Here is a 16171-nt window from a genome sequence, read left to right as displayed (position 1 = left end):
CAAGATAACTGAAGGAGAATCCTATAGGACTTTTTTTTTTTAAAGCCTTCTTGACTTAAAGCGTTTCCTGTTTTGGTGGATGCAGCCTCACTTACTCAGATGCTGTCCTGGAAGTCGACAGGGAAATACCGTAAGTTTATGCAGTGATAATGGCCAAGGCCTGCCTTTAAATATCCTTTTTTTTTTTTTTTTTTTTAAATGTGAAGACTGTGAACTCCATCATATTGACAAACGAGCTGGGCATTAAGGCCATATCTTCAACTTTATTGATATTTTTTTTTTTTCAAAGATATATTTCTTTTAGTCTTTTTATTTTTCGCTTGTCAATATTTGTCTTTGTCCACCCTACAAATGAAAAGTAATGCTAAATTGTCCTGCATCTCAAAAAGGTGAAAAAAAAAAAAAAATCAAAATCAAACCTAAACTAGGAAAAAATGGACAACAGGCAAAATGATTCAAAGAACTCAATATATAAAAAAACATAAATAAAAAATATCATGATCAAAACAGAGGGTTGGCAAAACAGAGAAATGACAGAGTGCTTGGATATTTGTGTTTTAGGAGACATCAAACAAGGCAAGTATTAATGTTTAAAAATAAGTTTTGCGGCTACAGAAGAAAAAAATAAAAAAAAATACGGCGATCCCAGTTTAATCATCCTGGCTTCTCCCATTTCATATAATAGATAAAATACACTGTAAATACAGCGCATCCTTTAAATGAAACCGTTCACTGTTGACCTTGTTTTTTTGAGAGGTATCTGAAAACAAAAACAAAAAAGAAAGCTACTAAATGTCATACAACCATGAAAATATTTAAAGTTGTAACTGGCAGACAAAAGAGACACACAAAATGCAGCATTGTAATAGTACATCCTAAAAGTGGTTGCAAAGTCAATAGGTGTTTTACCTTAATGCATTCTATGCATTAAGAAAAAAAAAAAAAAACTCCTGTGTGCAGCAGCCCCCCTCAGCCCATCTAATACTTACCTGAGCCCTATCTCTTTCCAGCAATGTCCACGAGTGACATCCAGGATTCTCCTCCTGATTGGCTGAGAAACAACAGCGGCACCATTGGCTCCCGCTGCTGTCAAAGTCAGTTGTCCAATCAGGAGAGAGAGGGGGCAGGGCCAAACCAGGGTGCCGTGTCTTAATGGACACAGGGAGCTGTGACTCGGCTCAGGTGCTCCCATAGCAAGCTGCTCGACAGGAGGGAGGGGCCAGAAGAGGGACCCATGAAGAGGAGGATCTGGGCTGCCCTGTGCAAAATCACTGCAGAGAGCATGCATGTATAACATTTTTAATTTTATTTTTTCCTCTAAACAACAAGCAACAAGACATTCCAATCACTATAATTGTATGTTTTCAAATGCAAGCCCCGGTTCACACTGCCGCAACTTTGAATCTGAAATGCCGGCGCAACTTCATCGCGGCTTAGATACTTTAACAGAAGTCAATGCAAGTCATATTGAAGTCAGACCAAGAGAAGAGCAGGAACCTTTTCCCAAGTCGCTACTATTAGAATGGTTCCTTTGCCACTTGTCACGTGACTTTGAATTCTCATGCATGACAAGTTGCGGAAATGTGATCCAGGGCTTAAAGCCGACATAGTATCAACCTCATGCAGCCCCTGTACAGCAGAATTCACAGAGACAGATGCAGAGACACCATGAGCTAGTTAGGTGTGTTGCAGTCCAAGGGAAATTATGATAAAAAGAGAGCAGAGAGACAAGCTCACCAGGCTGCAGATTCTCCTTTCACTGTACAGTGGGAGGATGGAGGTGGAAAGGTGGCCTGCAACTGAAAGTGAAACTGCAGAAGGAAATGGTCAGGTCTCCTGTATGAGGGCTGTGTTGCATAGCAGAGCTCTCCAAATCTTATGGCTGGATGGACAGAAATACAAATCTTTTGGCAGGGAAAAAAAAAACATCTTTTTTGTATTCACCTGTGTGAATAACAGTTGGGCTGGAGAAGAATGTTGCTGGTTTAAAATAAATGTAAATAAGCAGGACTTGCAAAAGAGGAGTTTATACTTCTGGGAGCCATTATAACTGCCAAAGGATATATATTTCTGTTCATTAAAGTGATTGCAAAACCCTCTTTTTTTTTTTTTAAATAACAAGCATATACTTAACTCCACTGTGCAGTTCATTTTGCAGTGTGGCCCCGAACCTTGTCTTCTGGGGGCTCGCGGCTCCTCCTCGCATTGGTAAACCCCCTGGGAGAAGCGCTCTCCCTGGGGGTTACCATTACCTTGTGGGCACGCTCCCAGTCCAGCATTTGAATGCATAGATTTGATTGACAGCTGCGGGAGCCAATGGCTAGGCGGCCAATTGGCTAGGGGGCCAGTCAGTGTCAGAAGTTTTTTCATCTTAATGCATAGGCTGCATTAAGGTGAAAAAAACATGAGGGTTTACAACCCCTTCTTGAGATTTACACAGCACAGTCATGTCCGCCTGGCAGAAGAATTGATCTCCTATCAACATGTTCCTTGTTAGCATATAAGCACTGCAACACAACTGATCAGCAATACTTTTAAAGTGGTTCTAAAGGCAGAAGTTTTTTTTTTTTTTTTTTTTTTTAAACCTTCTGTGTGTAGCAGAATATGAAATACACGATTTATATAGCGCCAACAGTTTGCGCAGTGCTTTACAACACGAGGGCAGCCAATACAATGGGAACAGAGGGGTGCCGGTTTGCATACATTCAATTTGTGATAAAAATTCCATGGTTGTATGTTAACACACAAAACTGCAGCACACTAATGGCTTCAATATACAGTAAAAACAGGGGTGAACAGTGGTACTAGATATGGTGATAACATAAAATTATATAGCAACTGGAATATAGGTATACATAAAATGTGTGTGAATAAGCACACATAATATTAATACATTTGTTTAAAACATAATGTCCATAAATGATCCGAGATCTTGTATGATTATAGCACCTGGAGGCATCTCCCTTAAGAGTGAAGCGATGGGCTCTGTGTAGAAATGGGAACGAGGGGCGCTAGTTACAATACAATAGGAATCAGAGCGTCCTGCTAATTGGAGCTTACAATCTAGGAGGGAGGGTCAAGTGATACAAAAAGGTAATCTGTGGGGGATGATCTGATGGAGAAAGTAAAATAACAGTTGTTAGGTGGGGGCAGGATAAGCTTCTCTGAAGAGAAGGGTTTTCAGGCATCATCTAAAAGCAAGCAGAGTAGGAGATAATCTGACAGATTGGGATAGGGAGTTCCATAGAATAGGAGATGCTCAGGGAAATTCCTGGAGGAGGAGGTGACAAGGGAATTAGAGAGCAGGAGGTCTTGGGAGGAATGAGTAGGTTGGTATTTTGACACTAGGTTAGTGATGTAGCTGGGGGCCGAGTTGTGGATGGCTTTTTTAAGTTGTTGTTAGAATTTTGAATTTAATTTGTTGAGCGAGTAGAAATCAGTGGAGGAAAAGACAGAGAGGGGTGGCAGACACTAAGCGGTTGGTAAAGCTGGATGAGCCTGGCAGCAGCATTCATGATGGAGTGAAGGGGGGAAAGCCTATGTAATGGCAATCCCATGAGGAGGGAGTTGCAGTAGTCAAGGCTGGAGATGATCTGTGAGTGAACTAGGAGCTTTGTGGTGTCATTGGTTAGAAAGGGGCATATTTTGGATAGGTTGAGGTGGCAATATTTGGAAAGTGTTTGGACATGGAGCCGATAGGATAGTTCAGAGTCCAGGGTTACACCTAGAATCTTGGGGAGGGGGGGGGAATCATGAGCTCTGTTTTGGATAGACTGAGTTTGAGGAAGTGGTGCGACATCAAGGCTGATATGTCTGTTAGAAAATTAGTGATACGTTAGGAGACTGAAGGAGTGAGCTGACGAGTAGAGATAGATTTGGGCGTCGTCAGCATAGACATGGTATTGGAAGCCATGGGAGGCCATTTCCTGACCCAGAGAGGATGTGTAGATGGAGAATAAGATTGGTCCAAGAACCCTGGGAGACCCCAAAAGAGAAAGGGAGAGGAGAGAAGAAAGTAGAGTTGTAAGTGACAATAAAGCTGCGTTTGAATAAATAGGATGAGAACCAGCGAAGAGTAGGTAACAGACCACAGACGTGGAGTTTTTTTTTTTTTGAGGAGGGGGTGGTCTACTGTGTCAAAGGCAGCAGAGAGGTCTAAGAGTAGGAGTACAGAATAGTGTCCATTGGATTTAGCTGTTGGCAGATCGTTTGAGAGTTTTAGGAGCAGTTTCCGTGAAGTGTTGAGGGTGGAATCCAGAAGGTTATTCTTGGCAAAGTGGTCACTCAGATAGTTGTAAACCAGACAGACATTCAAGAAATTTAATTAAAAAGAAACATAATAGGTCAACTTTTTTCAACATTAAACATAACAAAAAAAAAAAAATAAAAAAAAAAAAAACACACACTACAACCCATTTTACAATAATATTCCATAACAAAGCAGAAATAATAAAAATTCATAAATCTGAATACAAACCTTTCCCAATGTTTATGATTAAGATCTGATAAATCTTCTAGCTTAGCAATTTCCTTAAGGTACTGTGATAGCTTCAAAAGCTCTTTATCTTTATCCCGATTTAAATGAGCTTTCATGAAAGGTCTGATCTGTTACGGGAAAGAAATAAATCGAGTTATCCAAAATACTGACTAGTGAAAAAACACCATTCCCCCCAGTCAGCATTAGATAAAAGTAAACATCTTTTGTTGTTTCTGTTCTAAAGATCCAACTCTTTTTTTTTTTGGTTTTGGACAGAGTAGTCCTCATTCACACTTTACGTGCAAAAAAACTGATGGAAAAAACGTGCAGATTTGTATCTGCGTAGAATAGGTTGGGCTTGTTCAGTTTTTCTAACATAGGTCTCTACAGGGACAAAAAGATGTTTTGTATGTGCCCTGCTCGCACCATAACACTGCTGCCACGTGAATTGTTTTTCTGCGCAGGAATCTGCAACATAGATCCTCTGCCAGGGCACAAAGAAAATAATTGTTCACCATGTTCCCTGTTCACACCACAATTTTGATGTCACTTGAGTGGTTTTTTTTTTTGAGCCAAAAAAATGCATACATGTTGCACATTTCTGTGCAGAAAGAAATCCGCACATGATAACAGTGTGGTGTGAACAGGAAACATAGAAAACAATGGTTTTCTTTGTGCCCTTGCAGAAACAGGTGCATAAAAACTCAGTGTGAATTAAGTAAGAATTTTAGTAAGGTTATTTTTTGCTGCCTGCATCCCCAGTGTGGTGATTTTTCCTCTCTTTTCTTCTCTGTGACACCAAGACAAGAAATGAGGGAATGGTGGCACTGGAAACAAGAGACACCATCAACAATAAGGAACTGCACATTAGTTCTAAACCCCCCCTTCCCTAGTATTAGAATTTGAGATCCTCAGTTTCCTAGCATACCATGATCAGCCCCAAAAAAGTCCCACTCGCCTAGGGCAATGCACAAAATGATGGGTATAAGGCGAGTATTTTGTGGATCACATGAGTGCAGTTTGTTTTGCACTCCTGTGACCAATTTTCAGCAGACAGCACACAGAGCTGGTCCAGATCGCAACAATGGAGTCAGGATCTGTCCACATGCCTGGACTGCCACCCAGCTCCGCCTCTCGGCAAGCCGCTGAGAGCCTGAGCAAGCTGTTCCCACCCCCTCGACAGCCCAGCACTCCAGTGAGCAAGGAGTGGGCAGAGCAGAGAGCTGCGACAGACAGTCACCAGCTCTCTACTCCATGAGCTCTGAGAATCGAGTGATCGGCGGTGTTCAATCACTCGGTTCTCAGTGGTCAAGGCGCCGATGCTGTATCCACCTAGGTAAGTATGAATCTTACAAAAACTCATATCCCTTTTAAGGGCCTTTTGCTTTGTGACATGGATTTAGCAGAGCATTATTGGCAGTTATGTCAAGGTTAAAGTAAACTTTGTTATTAAACACACCTGAGGACTAAAATATAGGAATCAACATTATTATACAGTATTTATACAGCACCAAGTTTGCACAACGCTTTACAACATGGGGGCAGACAGTACAGTTACATTTCAATATAGAAGGAATCAGAGGACGCTGTTCGTTAGAGCTCACAATCTAGGAACTAGATTCCTTTCATGTAGCCGGCTTGTTGCAGCTGTCAGATTCTTGCTGCTGGAATGACCGGGTTATGCGATCAATAGCGGCTGTTAAGCCCATTTAAACTAAAAGCTGGCAGATAGCAGCCGCTGATCGCATGTAACTGCACACAGAGTGATTCGCTGTGGTTTGGGATAGAACATGGAGGCAGCTGACTGAATTTGTAGGAATCCAAAAGCAACAAAACGTACTTTTAGAGTTAAGAACACATGCTTTCATATAATTTTCTCTTATTAAACCAGAGTTTACGGTCACTCTAGGCTCTGCCCAATTTTTTTTGTCTGTTGTAAAGAAGTCAGGTTGTGAGAGTGTTTAGGGTAACACTGTTGCAACACTGCATAGCAATGTAGGGAGGCCTCTCTCTCTCAAAGCCCTTGACAGGGAAAACCAAACTGAAGCACTTTAATACACTTTAACCTCCATCACTGGAGACATTTGTAACAAAATAAATTACAGGCAGATTTTCCTAAGGGCCGGTTCACACAGCGGGCGATGCGAGGCGACACGACTCGCCTCGCTCCCGCAAGTCGCCCCCGTTCTGTACAATGGAATCGTTCTGAGAGGAGCGACTCGAGTCGCTCCGACTCAGAAAAAAGGTTCCTGTACTACTTTCGGGCGACCTCGGGGCGACTTGCATTGACTTCTATACAGAAGTCATTTGCAAGTCGCCGCCGAGGCCGCTGCAGGTCGCGGCGAGGCAAGTCGGAGTCGCCTCGCCTCGCCTGCAGTGTGAACCGGCCCTAAAGGATAGGCCATCTTTAGGGTGCAACATGTAACATGCCACTATTCATTCTCCCCTCAGCTGCCAGAGCCCCACTCAAACGCATCATTCATTCACAGCTATCTTTGAATGAGACAACTAGAAATCCTGCCTGGTACCCCCAGTAGATAGCTTGTATTTCTCAGTGAGACATGGTGCTGATGAGCCCCCTCGTAGTTCATTCACAAGCCTTGCAGCTTTGAAACTGACAACCCGTGTAGAGGTACTGGCAGAAATTTGGCTTGTCTGCAAGAGCCGTACATTGCAATACTGTGCAGACTCCTGTTAAAATATAATAAATGCACTTTTTTTTTTTTTCCCTTCAAAAATATGTGCATTGTTTTTTTCACAAAGGTGAACTTAGCCATTTAAATAGTCCAAGATACATTAAAGCGATAGTAAACAGCACTTACTTACTTGTACCTACAGGTAAGCTTATAATAATGTCTACCTGAAGGTACAAGGAATATCTCCTAAACATGCATCATTTAGGAGATAGTCACTATTTCTTCAGCCGGTGAAGTCACCAGCGCATGTGCACTGAGCTCTGAAGGGATAGCATGTCATCCCCTCAAAGTGCTGTGCTACGGCCGTAGAGTCATCGTGGCTAGCCCATTCAAACAGCCGAAGCTCAGGAACCCAGAAAGATCGGGTGAAGATGGAAGCCCTGTCAGTGGTACATACTAACACATTATGATATTACCTTGCAGGGGGAATAATTTAAAAAAATTTTGGAGAAGGGGGGAGATTACTACAACTTCAACATAATCTAGTGGTTTGTCTAGCTTAATGGTATTAAGCAGAGAGAGACTTCTGTATCTTTCAATTTCAATGAGACATGAATGAATTGCCAGAAGAATGTCACTCACCTTTAAGCCATTCTGGGGATTCATCAAGAAATTTCTCCCTATATCATCAAACATTATAGTATTTTTTTTACTGTAAAATTCAGGATATTTACCCCAAACAACGCCAAGAGGCTTTACCTATTTAAAAAAAGGAAAATGTTATATAGAAAAGTCTGATTCTGCTTGTTGCCACAATACAAGTTCTTAAACCAAGTACCAGTAGCCCCTTGACTTGACCGCAACACTTCCTCAACTTTATTAGGCTAAATCAGTTGACAGATAAAAAGGAGGCCACAGGTTGCATAATTTTGATGGCCAGTCAAGCAATTTTCATCTGAATGGCACGTTTCAGTAAGCATTTTCAAAACAAAAAAAAAAAAAAAAAAATAACTTACTGACAGTGCTCATGGTAGCTTTAAAGTGTTAGTAAAACCAGGAATCTGCATTCACTTTATATGGTCTCCCAGAGTATACACCATGGAAATGCAATCATTTTAGTAAATATAAACTAGACATGTCCAATTCGTTTTGTTCCGAATTCGTTTAACGAATTTCAATTCATTAATTCAGATAAATCAGAATTAACGAAGATTCTGAAATTCTAAATCCGAAAATCTGAAATAATTACTAATAACTTAACTATTACTATTAGACCCCTTTCACACTGGAGGCTTTTTTCAGGCGCTTTAGCGCTAAAAATAGCAGCTGGAAAATTCCCCACCTGCAGTCCCAGTGTGAAAGCCCGAGTGCTTTCACACTGGGGCACTGCGCTGGCAGGACGTTAAAAAAAAGCCCTAGCGGCTGAAAGGTGCCACTCTACCACTAATGCGGCTGCAATGTAAAAGGACACTTAAATTATAGGTATTGGAATTTCCTTTCAAATTTGACTGTTAGTGAACGGAACGAATACAAATTTATCCAAATTTAAGAATTATCCAAAAAATAACGAATGCCACATAATGAATAATAACTTTTTATTATTATTATTAATTTGTTCCATTTGTTTACATGTGCCAGTCGTTATTTTGGATAGTTTTGTCAATTTGGATAAATTCGTATTTGTTACGTTCACCAACAGCTAAATTTGAAAGGACATTCCAATACCTATTTAGGAATTTTCATATTTATGTATTTTCAAGTTTTCGAATTGCGATAATAACCCAAAAAAAAAAAAAAAAAAAAAAAGATAAAAAATACGTAAAGAAACTAATTTTTTGGCAGTGCACGTCTAATATAAAAACTGCTAAATACACCCTCTAGCAATACACACCAAACTGCACAGCCTGACTTCATTAACTTTGTCTTACAAGGGCATATTTTAGAGACAATGCAAGAAGGGGAAGATCGGTGCATACAGGATCAAACCGTCTTTAATCACAATGCAGAGGATTATAACAAGCATGATTTACTGTTGTGAGTTTAGTAACACTTTAACCACTTCCCGCCCGGCCTATAGCAAAATGACAGCCAGGCGGTGGTTCAGTTATCCTGACTGGACATCATATGATGTCTTTCAAAAGAATGACGCCCATGGGGGTGCGAAGCGCGGCGTGCCAATCTGACACACCGCAACCCCGATCTCTTTACCATGTGATCAGCCATGTCCAATCACAACTGATCACAGTGTAAACAGGAAAAACGGAGCATCGACTTTTTTTCCCTCACTCGCAGCGCAGGCCCACACGAATGCCCGCTCAGGACCACCAGGTATGCCACCCTGGACCACCAAGGATGCCAGTGTCCAGACATGATACCAATCAGTGCCCATCAGCAATGCCTGCCAGTGCCCATTAGTGAAAGAGAAAACTTATTTACAACATCTTATAACAGAAACCAAGAAAACATTTTTTTTTCAAAATTAGGTTGTTTTTTTTTTTTGTTTTTTTGTTTTTTGTAATTCCTTTATTTAATGCCAGAAAAAAATATAACAGGCGCATGGACAACTTCAGTAAAACATACAAAATTCCAAAACATAAACCTTTCGGTAGCACCCGGGTGGGAGATATAGAGACCATCCCCAACATTAAGCTGAAACTAAACATAGAAGCATACCCGGACAGGGGGCTATAATTCCCCTCTAAAACCTCTGAGATCAAATGAGCAATCTGACCCCACCCAGGTGGGCGGTAATCATCACATGGCCATGCATTAGTGAGAAGCACAGATTTTATTAGTTTATAAAGAAAGGGAAATGGAGGGAGATGGGTGATGGGCCGGGCCCCTAGCGGGCAGCGCATATATTGTTAAAGACTGGTCATTCCCGGGGGAGCCCGCAACCCACCACAGCCTGCATGGGCTAACCGGCAAAATCCAACCATGAAAGAAAAGAGGACTGAGGAGGTGAAAGGATAAAGGGAAAGGGGATACAGAAGAAAGGGACTACAGGGAGGGAGACGGGGGGGGGGGGGGGGGGGGAGGGGGGCCCGAGAGAAGGGAAAAGAGAGCAAGACAGAGAGACAGACCAAATAGAAGAGGCAAGGAAGAGACTCCAGGCAGGCTGAAGCAAAAGAGCCAAACACGGAAGAGCAGAACAATGACCGTGGGCGACACCAAGCCGCGGGGGGGCCAGAAGCCAGCAAACAGCGATCCTCTCTCAACGGGCAGCTAACGCGGCCACCCGGAGGTAGGCCTCAGTGTAGATGAAATGTTGCCAAGGTCTCCAAGTCTCACGAAAGGCCTCCTCCTTATTGTGAAGCGTCGCTGTGAGGTCTGCCATATCTCTTAATTCATTCACTTTAGAGAACCATAAAGCCAAGGCCGGCTGGTTCTCCGATCTCCAGCACAAAGGAATACAGTTTTTTGCCGCATTCAGCAGTTGAATAGTCAAAGAGTTCCTATACTTTTTTAATGGATCGCTCCGACAGGTGCAACAAGCAGGCCGCAGGGTTCCCCTCCAGGGAGACACCCGTCAGATGACCAATTGTGTCGATCACCCCGCGCCAGAAGGGGACCAGCTTGGGACAGGCCCAAAAGACATGCAACATGGTTCCCTCCGCCTCCCCACAGCGCCAACAAGCAGGCACCTGTGGGAAGATGCGGTGGAGAACGGATGGGACCCTATACCATCTAGAGGTGATTTTGTAGCACGTCGCCTGAACCCGTGTAGCCATAGAGGATTTCTGCGCAAAATGAAGGATCTTCTGCCGTTGATCTGGAGCAAAGTGGGCGCAGAGCTCCGCCTCCCACTTGGCCACGAATGGGGGAGCATACCCCTCAGCCGGACGAATCAGGGCAGAGTAGAGGAGCGAGAGGCAGTGCCGCACCGGTTCCCCCCGATGACAAATCCGCTCTAATTCCGTGAGGGGGCGAGAGATACCCGGTGTCCGCAAACAGTTACGTAAGAAATTCCGCAATTGCAGGCCGCTCCAAAAGTTCAGTGGAGGGTCCACCGCTCGTGGCCCCCACCTCCGAGGCGAGTCGACCATCCGGGCCTATAAAGTCACACAACCGCCGCCTGTAGCCCATCTGCAGACGACGAAAGCAGGGATTCTGGAGGCCCGGTACAAAGTCTGGGTTACCCAGAACCGGCACCATAGGGGAGGGCACCGGGGACACCGACGAGTTCCGAAAGGCCTCCCTTATCACCCGCAGGGTACCCCCCAATGTGGGGTGATCCAAAATAGCACTTGGCAGGGGCGCTGATCGCCAGGGCCTGCTTCCAATCGTGCCCCCAGAGTCCTCCCCCTCCATGGCCACCCAATGCTTCGCCCCCTCATGACAATGCCAGTCCACCAACCTGGTCAGATGAACCACCCTATAATATGCCCTCACGTCTGGAAGACCAACTCCACCCCTGTGCTTAGGCAGGTGCAGAAGCTGTAATCTAAGACATGGTCTCCGGTGCGACCAGATAAAAGCATGGAACAGGGAATCTATCCGCTTGAAAAAGGTGGGAGGGAGGTAAATGGGCAATGCCTGCAACAGGTACAAAATTTTTGGCAACAGAGTCATCTTAAGTGCACTGCACCGGCCAAACCACGTCAGCGTTAGTGAATGCCAGTGCAGGAGACCTGCCCTTAAGCGGTCCACCAATGGCACAAAATTAGCTGTATATAGGGAGGCCGGGTCAGGGGTAACATCAACACCGAGGTAGCAAATATGACTCGTAGCCCACCTCAGCGGGTATGCCCCCCGTAAACGTCGAACCACATCTCCCCCCCACAGTGATGTGAAGGATGGAGGATTTAGCTAAATTAATTTGGAAAAGGGAGAGAGAGCCATACTCCGCCAAGGAGGACAGCAGAGTAGGCAGTGACTTAAGGGGATCCGTTAAAAAGAAAATTAGGTCATCTGCAAATGCGGCCACTTTATGGATACCCGATGCCTTCGCATAGCCAACAATGTCTGTATTTGACTGAATATGGCACAGAAGGGGCTCAAGAGACAAAATAAAAATCAATGGGGACAGGGGACAACCCTGCCGGGTGCCGTTCTTGATAGAGAAGTATGGAGACCTTGTGTCGTTTACCTTAACCGCCGCAGTAGGGCTCGAATAAAGGGACAAAACCCAATGGAGCATGGAGTGACGTAGTCCTATATGCTCCAGAGTAGCTCAGATAAACGACCAGTCCACGCGGTCAAAGGCCTTCTCCGCGTCAGTTGACAGCAAGAGAAGAGCTCGCTTAGAAGTCCTGGCCGCGTGGATCAGGTTGAGGACTCTAATGGTGTTATCCCGGGGTTCGCGCCCTGGGACAAACCCAGCCTGGTCCCTGTGGATGAGGCTAGGGACGTGCGGGAGCAACCTGTTCGCCAAAATTCTGGCAAAGAGATTCAGGTCAGAATTTAATAGTGCGATCGGGCGGTAGTTTCCACAACACAGAGGATCCTTTCCCTCCTTCGGAATGAGGGAAATATGAGCTCTGAGGGAGTCCACCGGAAAGGAAGAGCCCTCGGCAAGGGAGTTGAGGGCAGTGACCAAGGGCTTCCCCAGTATCCCAAAGAAGGTCTTGTAGTATGTCGGTGTGAAGCCGTCGGGCCTGGAGCCTTCCTAGGCTTTGACTCCACCAGTGCCACCCCCAGCTCCTCGACCGAAATGGGCTCCTCCAGCTCATCCCGCACCTCCCCAGGGAGGGAGGGCATACCCGAGGCAGCTAGATACGACCGAGGGGTCGGGCCCTCCGCTTCAGGGGAGCCAGGAGCAGGCGCCCCCCTCAGATTGTAGAGGCCTTCATAGAAGGCCTGGAACTCCACCGCTATGTCCTCTGACACGTTCAGTTTCCGACCAGACGCCGACTTAATATGGGGAATGTAAGTCTGGGCACGCGGGCCCCCTCAAGGCCCTTGCCAGTAAGGACCCCGGTTTGTTAGAGAACTCAAACATATTCCATCGGGCCCAGGCCAGCTTTTGTTTAGTCTTCTGGAAAAGAAGGGAGCGCAGCTCCTCACGAGCCTTAAGAAGGTCCTGAAGAACAGCCCGCGCCAAGTGCGCCTTATGGTGCGTCTCCAGCCTCCGGATCGTGGCTAGGAGTTCGTCTGTGCGCCGCATCCTCTCCCGTTTAAGACGGGACCCTATTTTCATCAGCACACCCCTAATCACCACCTTATGAGCCTCCCACACAGTAAGGGGGTTGGCCACCGAAGTACCATTAATAGAGAAGTACTCCCGCAACGCCGTCTGGATCTCCAAGCGGGTATCTTCAGACTGGAGGAGGGCCTCGTTGAGTTTCCATGACGGCAGAGGGCGCGCTACTGACCCCAACTGAAGGGTGAGGTGGACGGGCGCATGGTCAGAAAATGAAATAACGTCGATAGAGGCGGATACCACAGCAGGCAAGTCCCTATGCGACACCAACAAATAGTCCAAACGAGAGTACGTATGATGGACCTGCGAAAAGAAGGTAGAATCTCTGGTTTGTGCATGCAACAACCGCCAAGGGTCGACCAGGCGCAGCGCCTGAAGATCCATTTTCAGCCGTTTTAAGCGCGCGTATGACAAGTGGGAGGCCCCCCTAGAGACATCAAGTGCTGGGTCCATGGTAAAGTTTAGGTCCCCGCCAAAAACCAGCAGCCCATCTGCAAACTCCAGCAGCTCAGGGATAAGATTCTGCAAAAACTGCACATGGTCAGTGTTAGGAAAGTACACGTTGGCAAAGGTGACCTGCCTACCAAACACCGTCCCCTTCAGAAAAATGAAACGGCCCTGTGCGTCCGCCCGCTGCGCCTCGAACGACCAAGGAACGGATTTGGCTATTAAGATACTCACCTCCTTTGATTTGGAGATCGGAGAAACACTGTGGTAAGCCCAGGGGAAGGCCCCATTGGTAAGTCTGGGTGTGCAACCCGCGCAAAAATGCGTGTCTTGCAAAAATGCAACCTGCGACCCACCTCTACGCAGGTTCAACAACAGCTGTGAGCACTTCTCTGGGGTGTTTAGGCCCCGTACATTCAAGGAAGTGACCTTAAGGAGACCCATTCCACCTCACTGGAGATCAACGGCAATGGAGCTCGCAAGTCCCCTACCCACAGGCCCCCCCCACGGCGCGGGAGCAACCCACAGTGGCCCTAGAAGAGTGTGGGCAGAAAGTACAGGGGAAGGAGAAATAGGGGTGAAAGGAGGAGAAGGGGATCCCCTGGAGAGGTAAAGACAAAGGAGAGGGAGAAAAGGGGGCAAGAGCGAGCGGGACAGGGAAGATAAAAGAGGGGGAGGAGGGAGGGGAAGAAAAAGAATCTGCGGTGATCACTACTCAGACTCGCAACCCTACGGATTGGGCACACTAGGTGTCCACACCAGGGCCTACCCTAACGGGGGGAAAATAAATGCTGAGATTCCCGAAGATGGCCAAAACGAGAAATCGTAGAGAGATAAAACTCAGTAACAATGGAGATGCAGGAGACTAGCCAATAAGAACTAAGATCTAGAAAACTACATAGCAAACATAGCAGTAATACATGAAAACATAACAGGAGGTAACATTGACAGAACATAACATAGCATACCCGGCCACCCAGGGCACTGTCCCGGGTCCCCTCACTGGGACCGGAGACAGTGGGGCAAGGGCGGCCCACACAGAGCATGAAAATTCCAGCATGGTCAACAGACCGGGGATGATCGGTAAGTCCGGGCCCACGGCGGCGCAAGTGGGGGGGGGGGGGGGGGGCGGCTCTCAAAACTTCAACCAGCGGTAATTGGGGAGGGGGAGGGGCAAGAGGGGCCGGGAGAGGGGCCAAAGCCCCAAAACCTGTCAGGTGAGACCCGAGTATGTTAGGGCGACTGAGAGCACCATGGGGTGACCAAGGGCCTCCCAACCATCGGCCAACGGAGGAGGGGGGAAAGGACACAGGGCCCCCAGCCACGCCGTGGGTGACGGACCAACCCATCCCCCCTCACAAGCCCCCCTCACCCCCCACCAAAAATACAACCCCCCCCCCCCCACAACACAGAAGAGCAGCCTCACCCCCAAACAACTAACAAGGGAGACGTGGAAAAGGACAGGCAGTAAAAATTACAAAAACATCCCACAGATCTTCACTGACAAAGTCCTGGGCATCAAGGAATGTATTAAGTAGCACAGTGGCAATGAGACAAAAGTTCAGCTGCTTACCCAACCCCGGACAGGGGTAGGATCAGTCCTCAGAAGCCAGTGGATGTCGTCTAGTGTCCTCTCTGCTGGGTGCACGGGACCGTGGACGGCGCACCCGCTGCGGTCGTGGCAAGGGTGGTCCGAGCGCCTCCTGAGAAAGCAAGTAGTCAAACCAGTTAGGGACCGAAACAGCTGGCCTGCCAAGAAACTCGAAGAGGTTCGGCAACTGGTCGGGAAAACGAAGAAAAAACTCTGCTCCCCTCCTCCGGACAATTAGATGAAAGGGGTGACCCCATCGGTAGGTAGCTTCGGCCAGTCGGAGCACCTCAAGAAGGGGGCGCATAAGGCCCCGCAGGGCTCTGGTTTGCCTGGAGACATCTGGATAAATCCTAATAAGAGCTCCATCAAAGTCAATAGGGCCCCTTTCCCAGGCGAGGCGTAAGATTTCCTCCTTAACAGTAAAAAAGTGCACTCTGCAAAGCACATCGCGGGGTAGGTCCACTGCTACTGGATCCCTGGAGGTTGGCGGAGTCACTCTGGGGCCTGGGATTCGGTGGACCCGGTCCAGCTCTAGGTCAGTACCCGGGGGCTTCCCAAGGACCTGATTCAGCAGGGCCACCACTGTAGCACGTAGGTCAGATCCCATGGTCGCCTCCGGGATGCCCCGGAGGCGCAAAGTGTTCCTCCGACTTCTGTTTTCGCCGTCATCCACACGGAGTTGCATTTCAATCAAGTGTCGCTGCAGGGCTCGCTGCCCACACTCGAGGGCGGCCAAGCGGTTTTCCGAGGAAGAGCTGGAGGTCTCTAGAACAGTGACCCGTTCCTCAACAGTGTCCACTTGCTGGCGCAGGTCATGGAGCTCGCGAGACAGGGCACTGACGATGGAAGCTGCCATCTCCTGCAGGTCCTGCTTGGAC

At 46.8% G+C, this 16171-nt stretch overlaps 1 protein-coding gene across 1 annotated transcript in view; it reads right to left on the bottom strand.

Annotated features, from left to right (window-relative positions):
- Positions 1 to 454: 454 nt before the first annotated feature.
- UBLCP1 (ubiquitin like domain containing CTD phosphatase 1) overlaps positions 455 to 16171 on the bottom strand; it is a 35073-nt gene continuing 19356 nt past the window's right edge. The window contains exons 8-10 of the mRNA XM_077468428.1: positions 7756 to 7872; positions 4478 to 4605; positions 455 to 760 (exon numbers count right to left, since the gene is read on the bottom strand). Coding sequence (XP_077324554.1) covers positions 730 to 760; positions 4478 to 4605; positions 7756 to 7872 — 276 coding nt within the window. The 3' untranslated portion in view covers positions 455 to 729. The remainder of the gene's footprint in view (positions 761 to 4477; positions 4606 to 7755; positions 7873 to 16171) is intronic.

This window comes from Lithobates pipiens, unplaced genomic scaffold (assembly GCF_037356315.1).
Source record: "Lithobates pipiens isolate NorthernLeopardFrog02 unplaced genomic scaffold, aLitPip1_a1.2 Scaffold_8, whole genome shotgun sequence".
Taxonomy (NCBI): domain Eukaryota; kingdom Metazoa; phylum Chordata; class Amphibia; order Anura; family Ranidae; genus Lithobates; species Lithobates pipiens.
The sequence above is the reverse complement of the archived record's forward strand: the minus strand, read 5'-3'. Positions and strand labels throughout refer to the sequence as shown.